The sequence below is a fragment of the Macadamia integrifolia genome, unplaced genomic scaffold (genome assembly GCF_013358625.1).
Source record: "Macadamia integrifolia cultivar HAES 741 unplaced genomic scaffold, SCU_Mint_v3 scaffold1432, whole genome shotgun sequence".
NCBI classification, from domain to species: Eukaryota; Viridiplantae; Streptophyta; class Magnoliopsida; order Proteales; family Proteaceae; genus Macadamia; species Macadamia integrifolia.
The window spans coordinates 12499-33711 of NW_024868203.1; the positions used below are offsets into that span (position 1 = coordinate 12499).

General features: G+C 37.4%; 1 protein-coding gene across 2 annotated transcripts in view; it reads left to right on the plus strand.

Annotated features, from left to right (window-relative positions):
- The first annotated feature begins 996 nt into the window (after window positions 1–996).
- LOC122063729 (WD-40 repeat-containing protein MSI4-like) overlaps window positions 997–21213 on the plus strand; it is a 29550-nt gene continuing 9333 nt past the window's right edge. The window contains exons 1-12 of one of the 2 annotated variants that reach the window (XM_042627432.1): window positions 997–1232; window positions 11074–11137; window positions 11900–11986; window positions 12131–12193; window positions 13603–13668; window positions 13826–13900; window positions 14497–14572; window positions 14834–15050; window positions 15459–15540; window positions 19217–19290; window positions 19475–19586; window positions 19756–19830. In XM_042627432.1, the coding sequence (XP_042483366.1) occupies window positions 1105–1232; window positions 11074–11137; window positions 11900–11986; window positions 12131–12193; window positions 13603–13668; window positions 13826–13900; window positions 14497–14572; window positions 14834–15050; window positions 15459–15540; window positions 19217–19290; window positions 19475–19586; window positions 19756–19830 (1119 nt within the window). In that variant the 5' untranslated portion in view covers window positions 997–1104. Of the gene's footprint in view, window positions 1233–9569; window positions 9738–11073; window positions 11138–11899; window positions 11987–12130; window positions 12194–13602; window positions 13669–13825; window positions 13901–14496; window positions 14573–14833; window positions 15051–15458; window positions 15541–19216; window positions 19291–19474; window positions 19587–19755; window positions 19831–21213 lie in introns of those variants that run through there. The other variant, XM_042627433.1, reaches the window with a different exon arrangement.

Here is a 21213-nt window from a genome sequence, read left to right on the forward strand (position 1 = left end):
GGTTTGTTGTTTGGGGATTCTTACTTGTTAGTTGGTGGGCAGGGGAGGTTCTAGTCAACAACAACAACAAAAAAGTTTTATCCCAACTTAATAGGGTGCGGGGGAGGTTCTAGTCATTTTGGAAAATAAAGATTTCACTCACGATGGTGATGGAATAAGAAAGAAGAAAAAAGGAGAAAGAAAAGGAAAAAAGAAAAGAAAAAGAAAAAAGAAAACAAACTTAACATGTATTTGAGACTACATTATGTGTCCTTCAATCCACATAAAAATGGGGACAAATAAGTCCGGTTACAAACAGACACAATCTTTCATGGCAAACAGTGAAATGCTATGTTCCACGTTGTACAATGATGTCTAGGATGACATATATTTGGGCCACATTGGGCCAAGAATGTGAATTTGAAAGTGAAACCATTTATCGACATCGAAGTAAACCGATTACGTGGAAACTGTGAAACTGTTTATTAAATGTTTCAGTTTTGATTTTAAAATTGAAACCGTGATTCAATTGTGATTTTAAAGTTTAAACCATTAGTAAATTGTTTAAATAAACCGTTAAACGGATTAACATATAAATAGTAAGTTTCAGTCATTCAATATTAAGTTTACATGGATATCAATAAAAAATTAAATTTTCACCAAATAATTATTAATAAAATATTTTAATAATAAATAATTCAATCCAATGTTATAATTTACATATATTTTACTAAAATTTTTAACGATAAAAAAGGATAAAAAATTTGAAATCATTTAAATTAAAACCGTTTATAAGTGATTTTGATTTTAATATATGAAACCGTTTATTAAATAATTTGATTTTAATTTTACCTAAAAAACTGTTGCAGCCAACCCAATGGCCTATACCAGAATCGAACCGATTACCACCCATTACATTGGGATCTGTCCAAAATCCAAATACGACATGTGCGTCCGCACTCCGCAAGACGGCTCATTTCCAAACAGTGTACTGTCGTGGTCACACCGTCAGTGTCTTGGAGAGGAATCAACTAGAAAAAAAGGGAAAGAGAAGCGGCCTTTCGTTATTCTGGGTTTTAGGAGTGGGAGAGAAGAGACAGAAGAAGGAGCGGGAAAACCATAAGAATGAGGGAGAGAGGGAAAGCAGGGCAGCCATCGGTGGACGAGAGATACACACAATGGAAGTCTTTGGTTCCCGTCCTTTACGACTGGCTTGCCAACCACAACCTCGTCTGGCCTTCTCTTTCTTGCCGGTCTGTCTCTCATTCTTTCCTTTCTTTTAGGGTTTCTATACTTGCATTTGTCTCTTTGGTCGTTTTATTGTATTATTTACTTATCATAACTGTTCTAGGGTTTCACATCCATTTTATGTTCCTGATTCTTTACCAGCTGCTAAACCCTTTTTTGGCTTTCAAGTATTCTTCATTTCTTCATTTACTTTATTTATTTTTTGGGTGCATGTGTATGTGTTGGTCGTTGGGGGTATGTGGGGAAGGTGGAAGGTAGAAGTTGAAGTAAACATTCGCTGTATGTGGATGTGAAGGAGAGCTAGTATGTACAGAAACACATTTTAGGATTTGAATATTTACCTGTTAGGAAAGAATAAGAGCCTTTTGGTAAAAATGCCTTCTAGGATAAGTGTTTCCAAAGAAAAATGGTTTTGTTGTAGACAAGGACCACAAGGTGCTATATGTTCCACATTGAGAATGCTTAATTATAAAAAAAATCCAATGTTTTGAGGTTCCATGCTCCACATAATGCTGAACGTAATAAGCACGGAAAAATTTACCCCCCCCCCCAAAAAAAAGCACAGAAATAGAGCATTTACTACTACCTAATGATGGCTTTAATTGGTAAATAACAATTGTTTCTCTCCCATGCCCCAACCTATGAACCCTAAATGGAGTTTAAAAAAATGGGCAAAGGAACCTTGCCAGATGCCCGAGCCAATGAGAGCACATGTGGGAGCATCTTCAGAGCACTTAGGGGTAGAGGCAACGCTGTCATTTTGCGCCTGTTATGTCTGGGCGTTTCATGCGTCAGATTGACAGGATTTTTTTCTATGAAAAAAGATGTGATACTTTTTTTTTTCCTATTATAAGATTCTTTTTTTTCCTATTATAAGATTCTATTGCATGAATATAAGTATAGGGATACTCTGTTTGTAACTCATGTGGTTACAAGTGATTGTTGTAACATTTTTTTATTTCCTGTTTTACCCTTAATTTCGTGTACGGTCTCTTTTTTAAGTAAGGATGTTTTTATAATTTTCCCTATCTCCTTTTAACTCTCCCCGTCCCCTTCTTCTCCGTCTCCAATACCTCTCCCCTTGTGATGCAGTTGGGCTTGGGATGATTTGGGAATAATTTAGTACTTTGATTTGTTTTTTTTTATTGTTTGTGTAGGGTGTGGTCAATTTAGTAGGAATATTCAATTTTTATTTCAGTTGCTAATTTAGGTTAGTTTCCATTTTAATTAGTTTCCAATGTTATGCTTTGATTTTTCTTTATATAGCCATGTAATGGAGAAGATTTCAGATTTGAAGAATTGAAATTTGATTGAGGTTTTTAGCTTGAACCATGGCTGCCGATAGGCTTGCATATCCTTTCCTCCTTTGATCTTCTTCTCTTCTTTCATCTTTCCTTCCTTCTTTCTTGTTTTCCTTTTTCGTTCTTCCCTGTCTCTGTTCCAGGCGACACTTGCAGCCAAGAAAGAAGGCTTGATCTCCTTTGACAGGGTTTCGTTCTTCTTGTGGTTGTGGCCGAAGGTGAAGCTACTGCCTGCGATCCATATCCTTGACCATTGCCCTCCAAAGCACCCAGTATTCACAAGAGATGAACTCAGTTGCAGGCCATACCTGTAACTACTGCTGATTCTAAGTTTTAGAACTCTATATTCCAAGTATTGCTTGAACCCTTGAGCTGTACTGGTTTGGATTGGTCCAGCAGGCTTAGGCGACAGTAGATCTGGAATTTCAGAGCTGTTGACAGAGATTCCAAGGGCTGAAGCTTGATTTCTTATTTGGTGTTCAACGTGACTCCCTTGGCTGTCGTGAGGTTGAAAACAACCTCATAAAGTGAGGGGTTTTACTTTCTTTTGTTTAATTTCCATTAATACCCTTCTCTGCTTCTTTTATTCTCAGTTGTCCTATTTTATTTCTTAGTTCCAAGTCTACCCCTCCCCATCTTGTATGTTGCTTTTCCCTTTGGTATTTCCTCTTATGTTTAAGTTATCATCTCTTTACCAGGTTGCCACCCTTTATTAGAAACTTCAAGTTATTTACGGAACTGCCATTATTTTTGATACTTGGCTGTTTCATTATTGAATGGGTCCATAAGCGAACCAATTCTAATGTCAGAAACCTGGTTTCGCGTCACCTTGGCTTTAGCTGCTCTGTTTCCTAATCATTTCCATGGACGAAACTTTCCCTCTCCCCTTCTTCTCTGTCTGTGATATCTAAGGATGTGAATTTGAAACCGAAATCGTTTATCGAAATCGAACCGAATCATTTACACTGAAATCGGGAAACCGTTTATTAAATGGTTCGGTTTTGGATTTAAAGTTTAAATCGTTGGTAAACCGTTTAAATAAACCATTAAACCGATTAACATATGTGTAGTAAGTTTAAGTCATTCAATGCTAAGTTTACATACATTTCAATAAAAAATATTTCAAGTTTACATTAAAAAACTATTAAAAAAAGCATATAAAAATAAACAATTAAATTCAATGTTACAATTTGCATCCTTTTCACTAAAAAATTTAAAGGTAAAGAAGTTGTTTGGATAAAAAATTAGAAAACATAAGAAAACCGTTTAAACCGAAGCCGTTTATAAATGGTTTCGATTTTAATATATGAAACCGTTCATTAAATGCGGTTTTGGTTTTACCGAAAAAATCTTGCGCCGAACCGAATCGAACCAATTAACACCCTTTTTTGATGTCCCTCCACTTGGGCTTTCCTTGATCTGTTTCCCAATCATTTCCATGGACGAAGGAAGGAATGATGTCAGTTGATCAGGGGAAACATCTATGTGGATGAAGGAAGGGATGAAATTAGTCGATCAGCCAAATTTCGATAGTAGAGAGAGGCAATGGTCGTGATAATACTGGCAATGTTAGCAAGGAAGACAGAAAGCAATTGCCAAGCATTCCTCGATATGCTAAACGGCATTGGAATGAACCATAGGGTAACTCCGGTCTCAATTGAAGCCATTGAATTTCCCGACCATGGCTGAGATGAAGGTATTCCAAAGCATAAGGAGCCGAAGCTCGAACAGTAAAGACATGATGCGAGAGGAAGTTAGCACAAGGAAACAACAGAAATCTAATTGGCCACCACGCCTTGAGCGGTAGCAACGGTGATGATCCTAGTGGCCACCCTCAACTAGGCTAAATATTGTAGAAAGAGATCAATATCCAATTGTGAAAAAACGAACCATTAGTCGCTTTTTCAATGAAAAAAATGATGAATTAAGGATAAAAGAAAATGATCCAGCTTTCTTTTCCCTTGGATTCTTTGTTAGAAAAGATAGTGGTGGCCTCTCACAAGGGAGGTTCTATTTTTTAAATCTCCACATAACAACTGAATAAATCATACATGCAAATCGATCTTCTCAAACTCGTCATTTTGCCCTCTGTTCTCCAACAAGAAGACCCTTGGCTGCACTAAGATGAGTTGAGCCAGCCACCAGGGCCTTTATCTTAGCCCCATTAAACATGCTCTGCTCCAATTGCTGCGTCTGCATCAGCCCATTAAGTAAATTTACCACCTCTATTCTCTGCCCACATCCACACACACCTCCTCCACTCTAGGTGCGGTGCCACAGATTGAAGTTTCCATAAATAATGGGTTGACTACCAAATCCTTTTTTGTTGGGTTCTCTGTGACACTTGAGTTCATTTATAATCTATAGATAGAGGTTCCATTACATTAAAAAACTATATAAAAATGAGCCAAGAGCTGTGAGGAGATCAAAATTACCTTTAATTTCAAAGAAACTGAGTTGCAAAATCCTTTACTAGGTTGCCTTAAAAAAATACCTTTAATTTCAAAGAAACTGAGTTGAAAAATCATGTACTAGGGTTTTTTTAAAAAAAATTAATTAATTAATTTATTTTAACGACGGGTATCCAAGTCTTTGGCTTGACTATTCCCGCGGGTTCATACTAACCCCACAACTGCATGGACTGGGTCATATCAGGATTGAATAAGAACTATTTAATTGTCACTGAAAGCAATGAAAAACACTAAACACGCCGTGTGAGTGGCCCCAAGGAGGTAAACGGAGTCAACTTAGAACCACATGCTTCCTGAGGCGAATGTCTCTTGCCTACTTGGCTACCCCTTGGGGTTAAATCATGTACTAGGTTGCGTTCAGTTCTTCAGGATGAGAATCATCACTCACTCTCTCCAATGGGTTTGGCTTTGTTTCCAACCACACTTGGGACTGAAAAAACTCGTCTGTAATAGCTTCTAGGGCTTTTTTTTTGGGGGATTCTTACTCGTCACTTGGGTGGGTAGGGGAGGTTCTAGTCATTTTGGAAAATAAATATTTCACTCATGTTCCGTTTGGTTGCAAGAAGAATTTAAAGGGAAGGGAAGTGAAATTTTAATTATTCAAAAAGAAATATTTATAATCATTACTCCACGTGATCTAATGTGATTGTCTAAACTACTTAACTTTTTTAATTATATTTAGTAATAATAGATTTTACATATTATAGCAAAGGATTTTGAATGCAAAGTAAAGTGAAATTTTATAACCAAATATGAAATGATTTGAAATTAATGATACAATCACATGGGGTAATGATTATATACTTTTTTTTTTTTTCAAGTATGAAAATTTCACTTCCTTTTCCCATTAATTTCCTTTGCAATTAAACATAACCTCACATTGGCAATGGAATCGGACAGTTGAAAAACGAAAGAGATAAAAAGAGAAAAAGAAAAAAGAAAACAGAGTTAACATGTCTGTGAAATTACATTATGTGCCCTTTAATCCACATAAAAAAGGGGACAATTAAGTCCGGTTGCAATAGTGAAATGCTATGTTTCACCCTGTTCAATGATGTCTAGAAGGACCTATATTTGGGCCACATTGGGCTCATTTCCGAGAAGTGTATTATCGTGGTCACACTATCATTGTCTCACAGAGGAATCAACTCCTCGTTATTTTGGGTTTTAGGAGTGGGAGAGAAGAGAGAAGAGAGAAGGAGTGGGAAAACCAAAAGAATGAGGGAGAGAAGGAAAGCTGGGCAGCCATCCGTGGACAAGAGTTACACACAATGGAAGTCTTTGGTTCCCTTCCTCTACGACTGGCTTGCCAACCACAACCTCGTCTGGCCTTTTCTTTCTTGCCGGTCTGTCTCGCATTCTTTCCTTCCTTTTAGGGTTTCTATACTTGCATTTGTCTTTTTGGTCGTTTTATGGTATTATTTGCTTATCATAACTGTTCTAGGGTTTCACATCCATTTTATGTTCCTTATTTACCAGCTGGTAAACCCTTTTTTAGCTTTCAAGTATTCTTCATTTCTTTATTTACTTTATTTATTTTTTGGGTGTGTGTGTGTGTGTGTGTGTGCTGGGGGGGGGGGTCGTTGGGGGTATGTGGGGAAGGTGGAAGGTGGAAGGTGGAAGGTGGAAGGTAGAAGTTGAAGTAAACATTTGCTGTATGTGGATGTGAAGGAGAACTAGTATGTATAGAAACACCTTTTAGGATTTTAATATTTACCTTTTAGGAAAGCATATGAACCTTTGGTAAAACCTTCTAGGATAAGTGTTTCCAAAGAAGAATGGTTTTGTTGTAGACAAGGTGCTATATGTTCCACATTAAGAATCCTTAATTATAAAAAACATCCTATGTTTTGAGATTCTATGCTCCACATAATGCTGAACATAATAGGCACAGAAAAATTCCCCCCCCCCCCCAAAAAAAAAAAAAAGGGCCCAGAAATAGAGCATTTTATTACTACCTTAATGATGACTTTGATTCGTAAATAACAATTGTTTCTCCCTAGATGGGGCTAAGTAGTGAAATTGTGCTTTTCCTCAATTTAATTGGTATGTCTCATGATTGAGACTTTTTTCTCCCCCATGCCCCAGCCTATGAGCCCTAAATGGAGTTTAAAAAAATGGGCAAAAGAACCTTGCCAGATGCCCGAGCCAATGAGAGCACATGTGGGAGCATCTTCATCTCACTTGGGGGTTGAGGCAACACGGTCATTTTGCGGATGCTGTGTCTTGGTGTTTCATGCGCTAGACTGTTAGGATTTTTTTCTCAAAAAAAAAAGAAGCGATATTTTCTATATATATATTTTTTATCGTAAGATTCTATCACATGTACATAAGTATATGGATACTCTGTTTGTAACCAAGGTAGTTACAAGTGAGTGTTGTAATCGTTTTTTATTTCCTGTTTTACTCTTAATTTTGTGTACTCTCTTTTTTAAGTAAGGATGTTTTTTATAATTTTCACTATCTCCTTTTAACTCTCCCCCTCCTCTTCTTCTCTGTCTCCAATACCTCTCCCCTTGGCTTTCCCTGCTCTGTTTCCCGATCATTTCCATGGATGAAACTCTCTCTTTCCCCTTCTTCTCTGTCTCTTATATCCCTCCCCTTGGGCTTTCCTTGCTTTGTTTCCCAATTATTTCCATGGACAAAGGAAGTAATGATGTCAGTCGATTAGGGGAAGCCTTTCCATGGATGAAGGAAGGGATGACGTTATTCGATCAGTCAATTCCTATAGTAGAGAGAGGCAATGGTTATGATAATACTGGCGATGTTAGCAAGGAAGATAGAAAGCAATTGCCAAGCATTCCTCGACACACTTAACAGCATTGGAATGAACTATAGGATAACTCCAGTCTCGATTGAAACCATTGAATTTTCCGACCATGGCTGGGATGAAGGTATTGCCATAGGATAAGGAGCCGAAGCTTGAATAGTAAAGATGTGATGTGAGGGAAAGTTAGCACAAGGAAATGACAGAAATCTAATCGGCCACCACGCCCTGAGCGGTAGTGATGCCGACGATCCTAATGTCCACCTCAGCTAGGCTGGTAATCGCAGAAAGAGATCAGTATCCATTTGTCTAAAAAAAAAAGGGACCATTTGTTGCTTTTTCAATGAAAATAATGTTGAATTTAGGATAGAAAAAAACGATGCAGATTTCGTTTCCCGTGGATTCTTTGTTAGAAAGGATAGTGGTTGCCACTCACAAGGGAGGTTCCAATTTTTAAATCTCCACACAACAACTTGAATAAATCATACAGGCATATCGATCTTCTCATACTCGTCATGTTGTCTCCATTCTCCAACAAGAAGACCCTTGGGCTGCACTAAGATGAGCCGAGCCAGCCACCAGGGTCTTTACCTTAACCCCACTGAACATGCTCTGCTGTGTCTGCATCAGCCTATCGAGTTAATTTACCACCTCTATTCTCTGCCCACATCCACGTACACCTCCTCCACTCTAGGTGCCACCTATTGAAGGTTCCATAAATAATGGGTCGACTACCAAAACCTTTTCTGCTGGCTTCTCCTTGACACTTTACCTCATTTATAATCTCTAGGTAGAGGTCCCATTACATTTAAAACCTATATAGAAATGATCCGAGTGCTGCAAGGAGATTCAGAACCATCTGGTCGATCAGAAATCCTGTACTAAGTCGCGTTCAGTTTTTCAGGATGAGAAACATCACTAACCCTCTCCAATGGGTTAGCTTCCAAGGCTTGTTGTTTCGGGATTCTTACTCATCACTTGGATGGGTAGGGGAGGTTCTAGTCATTTCAGAAAATAAAGATGTCACTCGTATCAGCGATGGAATCGGGAAGAAGAAAAACGGAAGAGAAAAAAAAGAAAAAAAGAAAAACATAGTTTAACATGTCTGTAATTACTTTATGTGCCCTTCAATCCACATAAAAATGGGGACAAATAAGTCCGGTTACAAAGTCTTAGAGCCCGTTTGGTATCGTTTTTGTTCCAGAAACGCCGTTTCGTGTCAAAAGCGAAAATTTCAATTTCTGTGTCAAAATGCAGTTTTTAAACGAAAAAATGGTGTTTCAAAATTTCAGATTTTTATCGAGAACGATATATATATATTTTTTTGTAAAATGGAACGAAACTGGGAAGACGGAACTCCAAAATGGAGTTCCCGTCCAATCTCGTTTTTTCAGTTTTTTTTTTTTTTTTTTTTCACTTTTTGTTCCAAAAAAACAGAAACAGACCAGAAGTGCACCAAACAGAAGATTCCGTTTTTTCGTTCCAATAGAAAGAAAAAACTCCAAAAACGTTTTTTTAGAACGATACCAAACGGAGCCTTAGTTACAAACAGACGTATTCCTTCGTGGCAAATAGTGAAATGCTATGTTTCACTATGTACAATGACATCTGGAAGGACCTATATTTGGATAACATTGGGCTCTGTCTAAAATCCAAATACGATGTGTGCGTCGACACTTTGCAAGACAGCTCATTTCCTGTCATGGTCCCACCGTCAGTGTCTCACATAGGAATCAACTCCTCTTAAAAATAAAAGGAAAGAGAAGCGGCGATTTGTTATTTTGGGCTTGGGTTTTAGGAGTGGGAGAGAAAAGAGAGAAGAAGGAGTGGAGAAACCAAAAGAATGATGGAGAGAGGGAAAGCAGGTCAGCCATCGGTGAACGAGAGATACACACAATGGAAGTCTTTGGTTCCCATCGTCTACGATTGGCTTGCCCACCACAGCCTTGTCTGGCCTTCTCTTTCTTGCCGGTCTGTCTCTCGTTCTTTCACTCTTGGGTTTCTATACTTGCATTTGCCTCTTTGGTCGTTTTGTATTTTTTACTTCGCATAACTGTTCTAGGGTTTCACATCCATTTTATGTTTCTGATTCTTTACCAGGTGGTAAACCCTTTTTTAGCTTTCAAGTATTCTTCATTTATGTATTTCCTTTATTATTATCATTATTGTTATTTATTTATTTTCTTTTTTTTGTCAAACTTTTGGGTGTGTGGGGGGGGGGGGTTTGGTGGTTGGGGGTATGTGGGGGAAGGTGGAAGGTAGAAGTTTAAGTAAACATTTGCTGTATGTAGATGTGAAGGAGAACTAGTATGTATAGAAACACATTTTAATGCATAAATGATCTAAGAAAATCTGAATGGAAAATATCAGTTTTTAGCTATATATTCCTACAGTACATGAATGAAAAGAACTCACTAATCAATGTGTGGATATGAAGGTGATTCATAAGTTGACAGATCTGCAAGCTCTGGTCATTGATGATTGGGCAATTTTTTGGACCTTTTGGCAGTAGAGGAGTATCTGGCCTTTGATGGTTGCCATGAACCAATATTTAGAGTAGATCAGAAGGCTAAGTTAAAGGCAATATAACAGGGCTTCTCTCTGAAAATTTGTAGAATAACTTAAATATCACCAACACGGGGTTAAAGATCTTTAAAAAAAAAAAAATTACCTTTATATACTGTGAAGAGAAGAAGACAGCATATACGATATACTCTCTTTTGTGCAGCATTCTATTGGAAAATTTAGAAGCATAGAGGGCCTTTTTTAATAACGTAAAATACTTGACTTATCAGAAAAAATGTAACTTAGGATCAGCTCGACAATAATAATATGCAACATGTACAATCTATGTGGAATATTTATTAAACACAATCTTTCACAAAATATGCAAATCTCAAATGGTTCTGTAGAAATTGTTTATTACTTTTAGATAAGGAGACTTTTTAATAGGAACAAGAACCACAGCTGGGCCACTATGGTAATTCCGAAATTATTATGATTTCAAAATCATAAATGATTTTTATTGCCTGTCAATATGATAGGTACAACCGTACAAGGATCCATCTGGCTGTCAAATGATGTTAGACAACCACATACTACTCTAATACTGAAAATTTACCTCATCAACTGTTAGTCAAAAAGAAAAAACTTTGAACTCAAAAGATGTTGTAAATCTGTTGTATCATTGGGTAAAGATCTGTATGTACTTAATTTTTTGGGCCGTGATTGTCCTTAGGTCTTTGGATCATGTTAAAACTTTGCCAATGTTGTGATATTCATTTGTCCTCCATTCTGCTTGGATTAGGTGGGGACCCCAACTAGAGCAAGCAACTTACAAGAATCGTCAGCGTCTCTATCTTTCTGAACAGGTAAGTGGTCTTGACATAAAACCAATCCTCTGGTTGAGGCAGATGTTTCTTCCCCTTTCTCACCCCCTTTTCTTGTTTAGGGTTGCATACAATTGATATCTCTTTTGTTCGTCAGGTATTTGTTTTGTTATTTGTCTATATCCAGGTACATGGTAGATTATGATGAAATTTTAGAAGTATACAGTGCAGGTTTTTAGGGGCAGAATTGCATCAAAATGTTGTTACTTAAGTTCATTAAGATTGTAATGTTTTCAAATTATCAGAGAAGTACTTATACTAAATCTATAGATGATGGTAGTTCAATGGTGAAGAGATGGAGATGAAGATGTTACTTCAAAATTGTTCTAAAAGAGAATGGATGCATCCCCCACCACCCCCCCCCTCAAAAAAAAAAAAAAAAAAAAAACAGACACACACACACACACACACACCAAAGACCTGCTTTAAATTTCTAGCAGAGCTAATTTTCCGTGAGATGAAGGACAGAATGTTCGTTAGTTATTCTAGTAAAGATTCATAAGTTGGTAAAACATATCTCTCCTGATACATTCAATGGTGTTGATAATTACTTTTTCATAGTTTCCTGTTCAGTAAAGTTTGATCAAGAATGAAGAAGCCCTATGAAGATGTTACTTCAAAATTGTTCTAACAGAGAATGGATGCATTCCCCCCCCCCCCCCCGGCCCCCCCCCAAAAAATACACACACACACACACTGGTATTAAGTGCTTCTGTTTATGTCTCTTTCACACAACTTTTTCAGACTGATGGTAGTGTTCCAAACACTCTTGTATTGGCAAATTGTGAAGTTGTGAAACCAAGGGTTGCTGCAGCGGAGCACATATCGCAGGTGATATCATGTTTTCTTCCTCTTATCCTTTTTTCTTTTTCTTCTGATCTTCATGTAGTATTTTTTTTTTTTTCATGTTCATTTTTCATCTCATCACCCATTCTGTATTTTGGTCTCAATGATCCTGTCTTTCCTATTTTGCAGTTTAACGAAGAAGCACGCTCTCCCTTTGTAAAGAAGTTCAAAACTATTATTCATCCTGGAGAAGTATGGAGCTAATTTATAAGTTTCTGCTGTGCGTGTGTGCATTTTGGTCGTATGTACAGTTGCCATTCTTTGGTTTTTTAGATATAATGATTGTCCACGACTTTGGTACTACTGTAAAACTATTGGCCCATGGTCCAAATGGTCCAACCATTCACTCTGTTTCTTCTTGAAGATTGGTTTGAACACTCGTTGGTTCAAACCAATGAGTGCAGTAGTAAGGGGAATGTCTTGTGTTTGTAGCACCGATAGTTCACCTTATGTCTCATTTTTGGAGGACCAAGGATGATTGATGGATTGCTTCCAACTAAAAGATATACAAAGAAAAAAGATGAGAAAAAATCTTGATAATTCAATGTGGTTTTTGGTAAAGTTTTCTTGAGTGGGATGCACGGAACAGTGGGACTTGGTTCTTCTATTCTGGAGCTTTTTATAGGCAAGAAATTAGGCTATTAGTTCTGTAGACTACTATATTGCTTGCTCTTAAAACGACATATACATGTGATTTGGGTAAGTTCCTTTTACCAAATTGTACTCGTATGTACAAATTAAATTACTCCGTTTTATTATGGTCAAAACTGCCGAACCTTGTTGGTCATGCCCAGTTTGGGGGTAGGGTGCCAATATCAAGTTCAACCCACCTCTTTTTGAGGCTGGTTCCTTGGATAGGCAGTTTGACTCGCCAGGGACGAGCATTATCTGCTAATCATTGTGCAGATTTACATAGAGTATCACATACACGTACACCAAAGAAATTAAGGTTTAATTTTAAAACCTCTCCTTGAAGTGTGATAAAATATTAATCCTTGCTGGTTTGGTGTTTTTTCTTTAATAGATAGGGAGGGGAAGTATATAACAGCCAAGAGGCTTGAACTCGAGACCTCCTGGTGAGTGTAGGCTTATTATTGCGCACCACATCTCACCAACTGGCAGCTGCACTTGGCAGTTGTTTAATTCTTGCTGTTTGATGCTGTTGGGTTAATTAGTTACTGTCAGTCATTTTTCTCTCTAACTAAAGTGGAAATCAAGGTTGGGAATCCATATTACACCATAAGCAACTACAAACCTTGGATTCTCAGTGCGATGCTCTCCATTTTAGTGTTTATGCATAATACATGTTATATTTAGCTTTTTTTAACTCTTTTTTTTTTTTTTTAAATGCTAAAGTATATAAAAAAGTATGTCCTATCCATTTATGTGTGTATCTTTAGCATACATATCTTAATTTTGGCCGATCGATACTGATACTTTAATCCTTGGTGGTCATTCTGTTCCAGTAAGTAATAAAGACAATCACTTTCTAATTGTATCTTAAATGTTTGTTCCAATTGGGGGTCCTCGCATGATTTTACTTTCCTATTTCTGGTTGATTTTCTTGGTTTTAACTTTTAATTGGTGTTATGACTCTGCAGGTGAACAGAATTAGAGAATTGCCACAAAATAGTAAGATAGTGGCAACTCATACTGATAGTCCTGATGTAAGGTTTCTACATAGTAATGTTTCTACTATAGTTTTTAGTTTGCTAATCTAGTGAATCATGTAAACATACATGCAGTATCTTTGTTTCTGTTCATTTTTAAGTTTACTGTACTAGCATAGTCTGATCTGGCTTAAGGTATTGGGATTGTAATCAGGTTCTCATTTGGGATGTTGAGGCTCAACCTAATCGTCATGCTGTCCTGGGAGCTGCAGACTCTCGACCAGACCTGGTTTGTTTTGGCTAAACTCTGTTGTTGCAGGATTCTGTGCTATTGTTTTCATTTCCCCCTGCTCTTTCCTTTGTTCCTTTTGTTTTCCTGTTTTTCCTCTCATTTCATCTTCTCTGAGACTCTGATTAATGGTTGGTAAATTATTGTCTATATTAAATTTGAGGTTCTGCCTAATTTTACGCTGCCCTGGACAATTTGAACCTTGTCCAGCCTTGGTCTGTTTGTGATCAGCCGTCATTCCTTTGCTGGATTTTATTAGATTTCTATTACTCTAATATAAATTCATCCTCCCTGTGAGAACTGAGAACTAGAGAACCGATCTCAGCCAATTTTTTGAAGTACATTACTATTATTTTTGTTTCCCTACTTTTGGAACTCTCGGGGTTCTCTTGGATGCCTGTTTTGTCAGGAAACTATTGCGTCTAAACACTGGGAGGATGAGGCTTTCACTGTCTTATTTTGGTTGAATAGTTGATAACACTGGTCATTTGATTTATCATTTATTTTCATCAAACTTGAAAGCTTTGCCTGTTTCATTCTTCTGTCCTTTTGTCTTGGTCTAGTGGCAGTTAACCTAGGAACTTGTCACCTTGCAGATATTGACCGGACACCAAGATAATGCGGAGTTTGCACTTGCAATGTGTCCAACTGAACCTTTTGTGCTTTCTGGAGGTTGGGGACTTTTCCGTCCTGATGGTTTCTTTTGCTTTCTTCCTGTAATCTCAGAGTATATAGCCTTGAGCAATAAATTCTTCATGTTTACTGAATACAATTTTGTATGGCATGAATTTCATCATTGTATACATACTGCCAATTTTGTAAGGTGGTATATCTGATATCTGTCGTTTCTCCAGTGTTAGGCAGCTCTCTTCCCATCACAGCATTTGGTTTTTTCCAATCAATATTCTAATTTGTCGTCAATGCTTTTGGCAGGAAAAGACAAGTCGGTGGTCATGTGGAGTATTCAGGATCATATCTCTGCTTCTGCCACAGAACCAGTATCTGCAAAATCTCCAGGTTCCGGAAGCTCAAGCATTAAACATACCTCAAAGGGTGGTGATAAAGCTTCAGACAGTCCATCTGTTGGACCCCGAGGTATCTATCAAGGGCATGAGGATACTGTTGAAGATGTGCAATTCTGCCCTTCTAGGTATATGGCAGTTTCCTTGAAATGCATAGCCATATATAGAGTTTAATATGGAGTAATCTGGATTTCACAAACCCTTTATGATCTGTTTTAGATAGAGGAAGTTTTAGATAGAGGAAGGATCTGTTTTTTTACATGACAAAAGGTCGCATACAGATTGTTAGACCTTAACAAGGAGGATTTTCTGTTCTGTACCTTATTATGGTTGCTTTACTAAGCATATCTTCTACTTTGTTGTGTGATGGAAATGCTTTCTGTCTCTCATGGCCCCCTTTCTTGAATTTTCATGGATCATCTATCAGTAGTTCATCATTTTAATGAAGTTCCTTGCATGCTATTTCATGCATTCTCATGTCTGATTTTCCTGATATTCTCCTCCTGGCTAAAATTGTCTCTATTACTTTGCTGAAGTGTGCAGGAGTTCTGCAGTGTGGGTGATGATTCTTGCCTTATACTATGGGATGCACGAGCTGGCACTGCTCCAGCCGTCAAGGTTAATTTTTCTTTATTTGTTTTTATTGTTGTAATTATCCCTTCTCTTTTGCTCTTGAGAGCGTCTTACTATAATCACAAGACATTTTACTTTGATGAACTTGAAAGATTTATATATTAATGAGCCGGGTTCTGTTTTCCTCCTCGTTAGTTTACGTAAACCTTTGGTAGCTTCATTCATTTGCTATGTTATTTCCTAGTAATAACACTTCTGATGAAGTATGTATATATATATATATATACACACATATATAGTTCTCGAGGATAATATTAGAATGCATAACACATGTTGCTCTTAGAATATTGAGGAATCTGGTTGTTAGAAGCAGGAATACCTTTTCATTTCTCCTATTTTGTTTTGCCCTCAGATTTCTCCTTTTTGTTTTACACGGATCCGTGTAGCCGACCCCATTAAGTTGGGATAAGGCTGAGTTTTTTGTTGTTGTTGTTGTATCATAAAGGTAGAAGTTACTAACTAGATTTTATTTTCTATTTTCCTGTTTAATTGGAAACAATTTTTTCTATTAAGTTGCATGACAGACATCTCTATCACTCTCTCTGATAACAACTATCCTCGATAAAGTCAAAAAGCAATAGAGAATCCAGTCATATTTTTTGCATAATTTTATAGAAGGGATTGAGTTCTTTTTCTGGGAGTGTAGTGTATGCTATCACCTTCCTGAGTATAGTTCTCTTCTTCCACAAAAATGAGGGGCACATATGTCATTTCATAGGAGGAGAGAGATAGACTCATGGAAGTGCTAGCATATGCTACACTTCCGGATAGAGTTCATTTTACCTTATTAAAATTACAAGTAATATCTTGGGTTTGGACAAATATAACTTGTACTCGGGTCTTGCAGCTCAAATGATTAGACCTAAACATGTACAATTGAGTGGGTCCTACCTTAAAGTTTCGGGCGACCAAAATCAGCATTTCATATGATTTCCAATAGTCTGATCTTTTTCTTGGGGGCTTTTGGAACCGTAGTGAAATTCTTTTTTTAATCATTCATTAATTCATTTAGATGGACATGTTTGAACGCCCTTTTTTATTACATTGTACGCCCAAATAATGCATCACAATCTACTTATCATGATTGAGGGGGAAGTTATAAGAACTCAAAACCTATTATAATGGTCTCAGGTTTAAAAACCTGGGATATTGCCAAAATTATATATACTAGAACATAAAGGAAACGTGTCTATGAGAAATGTCCATTGGTTACCCTTTGGTAACAAATGTTTTTTTTTTTTTTTTTTTTTTTTTTTTTTTTTTTTTTTTTAAGCAAATATATTTGTATATCAAGTTTTTATTATCAACAAATAGAATTACCAAACAACAACAAAAACAACAATCTTAACCTTATCCCAACTAAATGAGGTCGGCTACATGTATCCGATGTGGAAATTAGAAAATAAAGAAGTATAAAAGAGAGGTTAAAAAGGAGAAAAATGGGGGGGGGGTAAGAGAAGAGGGTAAAGCAATATAGAAAGGCACATCATGGAAACATCCCCTATAGGGGGTAGGCAACATGGGTCCTTGTCCTCCACGCAACTCTATCCGAAGTCATACTAGAGTCGAGCCCTACCCTTTGTATATCTTTTCGGACCACTTTGTTAATAGTCATCTTTGGCTTGCCCCTATCTTTTCTAGCTCCCTCCAAATAAATCTGGTCACTCTTCCTTACTGGAGCCTCCATAGGTCTCTATTGGATATGGCCATACTACCTCAACCGACTTTCATGGAGTTTGTCTTGGATAGTTGCAACCCCCAAATCATTTCTATTACGATCATTCTTTACCCTATCTCTTCTGGTCTTGCCGCACAGACCTCTCAACATTCTCATCTTCGCTACACTCAGTTTATTCAAGGTACTCTTCTTGACTGCCCAACACTCCGTTCCATACGTTATAGCTGGTCGTATAACTATCTTGTAAGATTTTCCCTTGAGTTTAATAGGCATTTTTTTGTGATATAACACTCCCAACGCACCTTGCCATTTCATCCACCGCACTTTAATCCCGTGGGCAACATCATCCTCTATATCACTCTCTTTGTCAATGATAGACCCCAGGTATTTAAAACAGTCCCTTTTGGGTAGTTCATGTTTCCCAAGTTTCACAACTCCCTCCCCTCTAGATTGATTGAAGGAGCACATCATATATTTTCGTTCTGCTTATCCTAAGACCTCTCGAGTCCAAGCTTGATCTCCATAGCTCCAGTTTAATATTAATCCCATCCACAGTTTCATCTATCTGCACAATATCATCAGCAAATAGCATACACCACGGAGCCGAGTCTTGAATATGCCTGGTTAGATCATCCATAAATGAGTGCAAACAAATAGAATAACCAGAAAATAAGAAATATGTGATGCATCATGTACCGTATTTTGTCAATATCTACTATTCTTTGTTGATATATTACGTTTTTACTAAAAATACGAGATCCCCCCAACCCCCCCCCCCCAAAAAAAAATCTTTAAACTATAAATAAAAAAAATTATCTATGCCAAATATAAGGTATTTGTGTGAGCAAGGAAGTTAGGAAAAAAGTAAATTTGTTATTCATTTTTTTTGGGGGGGGGGGATGGGGGGCTATGGTTCAAAATCTGCCAAAATTTCAGATTTAGGTAGTTTTTTTTTTCACCGAAACCAAATTAGGCACGAAATAAGTGTTGAACAAAATTTTGGTATTTTGGACGAAATTTCGGTACCGTTTTGGCGAACCAAGTGTTATAAATACACCATTTCGTTGAGACAGTTGAAATTTTGACTTTGTCTCGGCTGTCTCGGTGGTTTCGGTTCAAGGAGCCTATTTTGAAGGAAAAACACTCATTTCATCCTCTAATTAGCCATATCATCACACTTTTTGATTTTTATTGGACTCCTACAAGAAGATCTATACATTCAAAGTTTAATTGGGGGCTAAAGAATTAAGTAGTAGCTTCTTATGTTCCAATTGACTGCGACGATGAACCTTGTTCGTTTTATTTTTTCCCCTTACTCTTCTAGAAACAATTTGGTTGGCATTGATAAAATGATACTCCCTGTCCACAATGATTGTCCCCTTTTGCAAGATCCCAGATTTCATGGGTGCTGTTGTTTCATTTAAATATATGTTTGATTTGAATATTGCTTTTGTTGGGGCATTTGTTTATGACTTCATGTTTAATGAGATCTTGTAATTTTCTACCAGGGTAGCTGTAATGTGATTATGGGCAAGGATCAAGATCTCAGTTTCGAACCTGGTTTCGGTCAGGCCTGAAAGACGTGCCTGTTCTCATTTCAAGGTTATGATGTTGGGTTTCAAGTTTCAACCCTGGGTTGAAACCCAGGGTTGAAAGTTGAAACTTGGGTTTTGACCAGGCCCGAAATTGAGACAACTCGGAGATTTCAGTCGGTTTCAACTGAGATTTAGTTCTATGATTATGGGTTAAATGGGATAAGCCCCTCTTTATGATTTCCATTCTGTTAAATCCCCCCTCCCTCTTTACCCTTTTTCACATGCATTTAGCCTGTAATATTATTTTTATCTGAATGTCTGATCCCCTCCAACCCACCCCACCCCCAAAAAAAAAAAAAAAAATTTTTTTTTTTTTTTTTTGCTTGTTCTACTCAACTCAGACTTTGATATTGATGTTCTGTTGTCTGTCATTTGTCTTGGTGGCTAGGTTGAGAAAGCTCATAATGCTGACCTTCACTGCGTTGATTGGAATCCACATGATGAGAACCTTATTTTGACTGGGTGTGTGCTTATTTTGGTTCTTGCAGTTGTCTGCTGCCAAGCTTACCATATGCTGTGAATTGAATTTATAGGGTAGATATGTTGATTCACGTAAGATTGATAGTTGATACTGTACGTTTCCTAGACTGGGGGCTCGTGGTTTTCTTTTTGCCTGGATTTTTAATTCATTGCTCTTTTTCTGCAGGTCAGCTGATACTTCTGTTCGTATGTTCGACCGTCGAAATCTCACTTCTGGTGGTGTCGGATCGCCTATCTATAAATTTGAAGGTCACAAAGCTGCTGTTCTCTGTGTCCAGGTACTTGATAATATTCTTGTGTTAGCGCTTTATTATGGTATTTTTAATTTTACATTTTAAGTTCAACACATTTGTAGCTTACCCCACTTCCCATCGACAAAAATACCCCTTTTATAGTTTGGTTGGGTATTGGGTTGTTTTATTAATATGCAATTTATTAATTTTGCAGTGGTCTCCGGATAAATCATCTGTTTTTGGCAGTTCTGCAGAGGATGGTTTCTTAAATGTTTGGGATCATGAGAAGGTACAAGTACTTCACTGTTCATGTTTGCATGACAGCCTTGTTCTCACTAGTTACTTGGCGTCCCCTAGAAATGTTTTTATATACTGCCATACAATTGCAGCCTGCCTTTGTTCAACTGATACAAAACCCCCAAGCTATATCACCTGGTACAACAGCCCTTGTTGCACCCAGAACCTGAAGGATTTGTCTGCAAGGCTCTGTCCACGGGATTGTCGACACATTTAGGCCATCTTATTAGAAGGCTATCAACAATCTCTCTCTCTCTCTCTCTCTCTCTCTTAAACGAAAAAAGTTAAGGCTATCAACATTTTATGCCTTGAGCAAAACTAACTTATGGAATGAATATTGGTGCTGTTTGTTTCATTTGATATTAATTGTCATTATGGGGCCTGAAGGGCCTGATAAGGGTGATAATGCCTCATATGGTGTCCGTCATAATTTACCACATGACAGACTTGGATGAACACAACAGGTCCATATGACAAAGGAACCCACACCTCATCTTATTGGTCAGGTTTTGAACACGGAACGCTTAGGGGGAATGGTCCAAAAAAGTGGGTTGACAGGGACAGTGTAATCATAAATGCCACTAGAGTCTATTTCCATGAACTGACATTTATGGAATTTTTGAATTATAGACTTGTTTTTCAAAGACTTCCCATAGTTGTTTCTGGCTAAAATTTGACCAGTGAGAGATGGTTATGGGTCTTCTATGACATGGACCCACCTGCTTCCATCCAGGCCTACCCTGTGCCAAATAATAATGCATGCTCCAGCCCTACTTAACAAGGATTCTCACATTCTATTCTTCCTCTTGTGAAAGTTAGGGGAAAAGTTTCTCTTAGTGAACACACCTAGAGATGAATATCTAGGTGAGTAACGTGGTTTTGCCATGTGGAGGGCTGATGTGGCTAATCCATCTATTGAATGAGGAGAGCACTTCTTGGATGGTTTACAGCCAATTTTCATGGCTGACCTTGAACTGAATCGTCAACCATCTGTAGACACCCAAATTTAGCCGCAAATCCACACCCTTTATAACATTCTTTTATTTGTCGTGACCTAATGCCCATCTAACAAAAAGATATATACAAGTGATAGACAAAATTGGATGTGGATAGCCCCCTCTAAGCAAGAGTATTTTGAGTATCTGATTAATTAGGATTGATTGCAAAATTCATTGTCAAGTGGTATTTGAGTATTTTAATAAATCCTAGGTTAGAAAGGAATTTTTAGCCTATAAGAGGTAATAATAGAGGAAATTTTAAAAAATTTAAAAAAATTAAAGAGATGTGGATCATTTGATTTTTGAAATATAACAATGAAAAAAGAGAGGGCTTTTGAAAATTTACTTTCACACAAGATGAGAAAAGTGGAGACCAT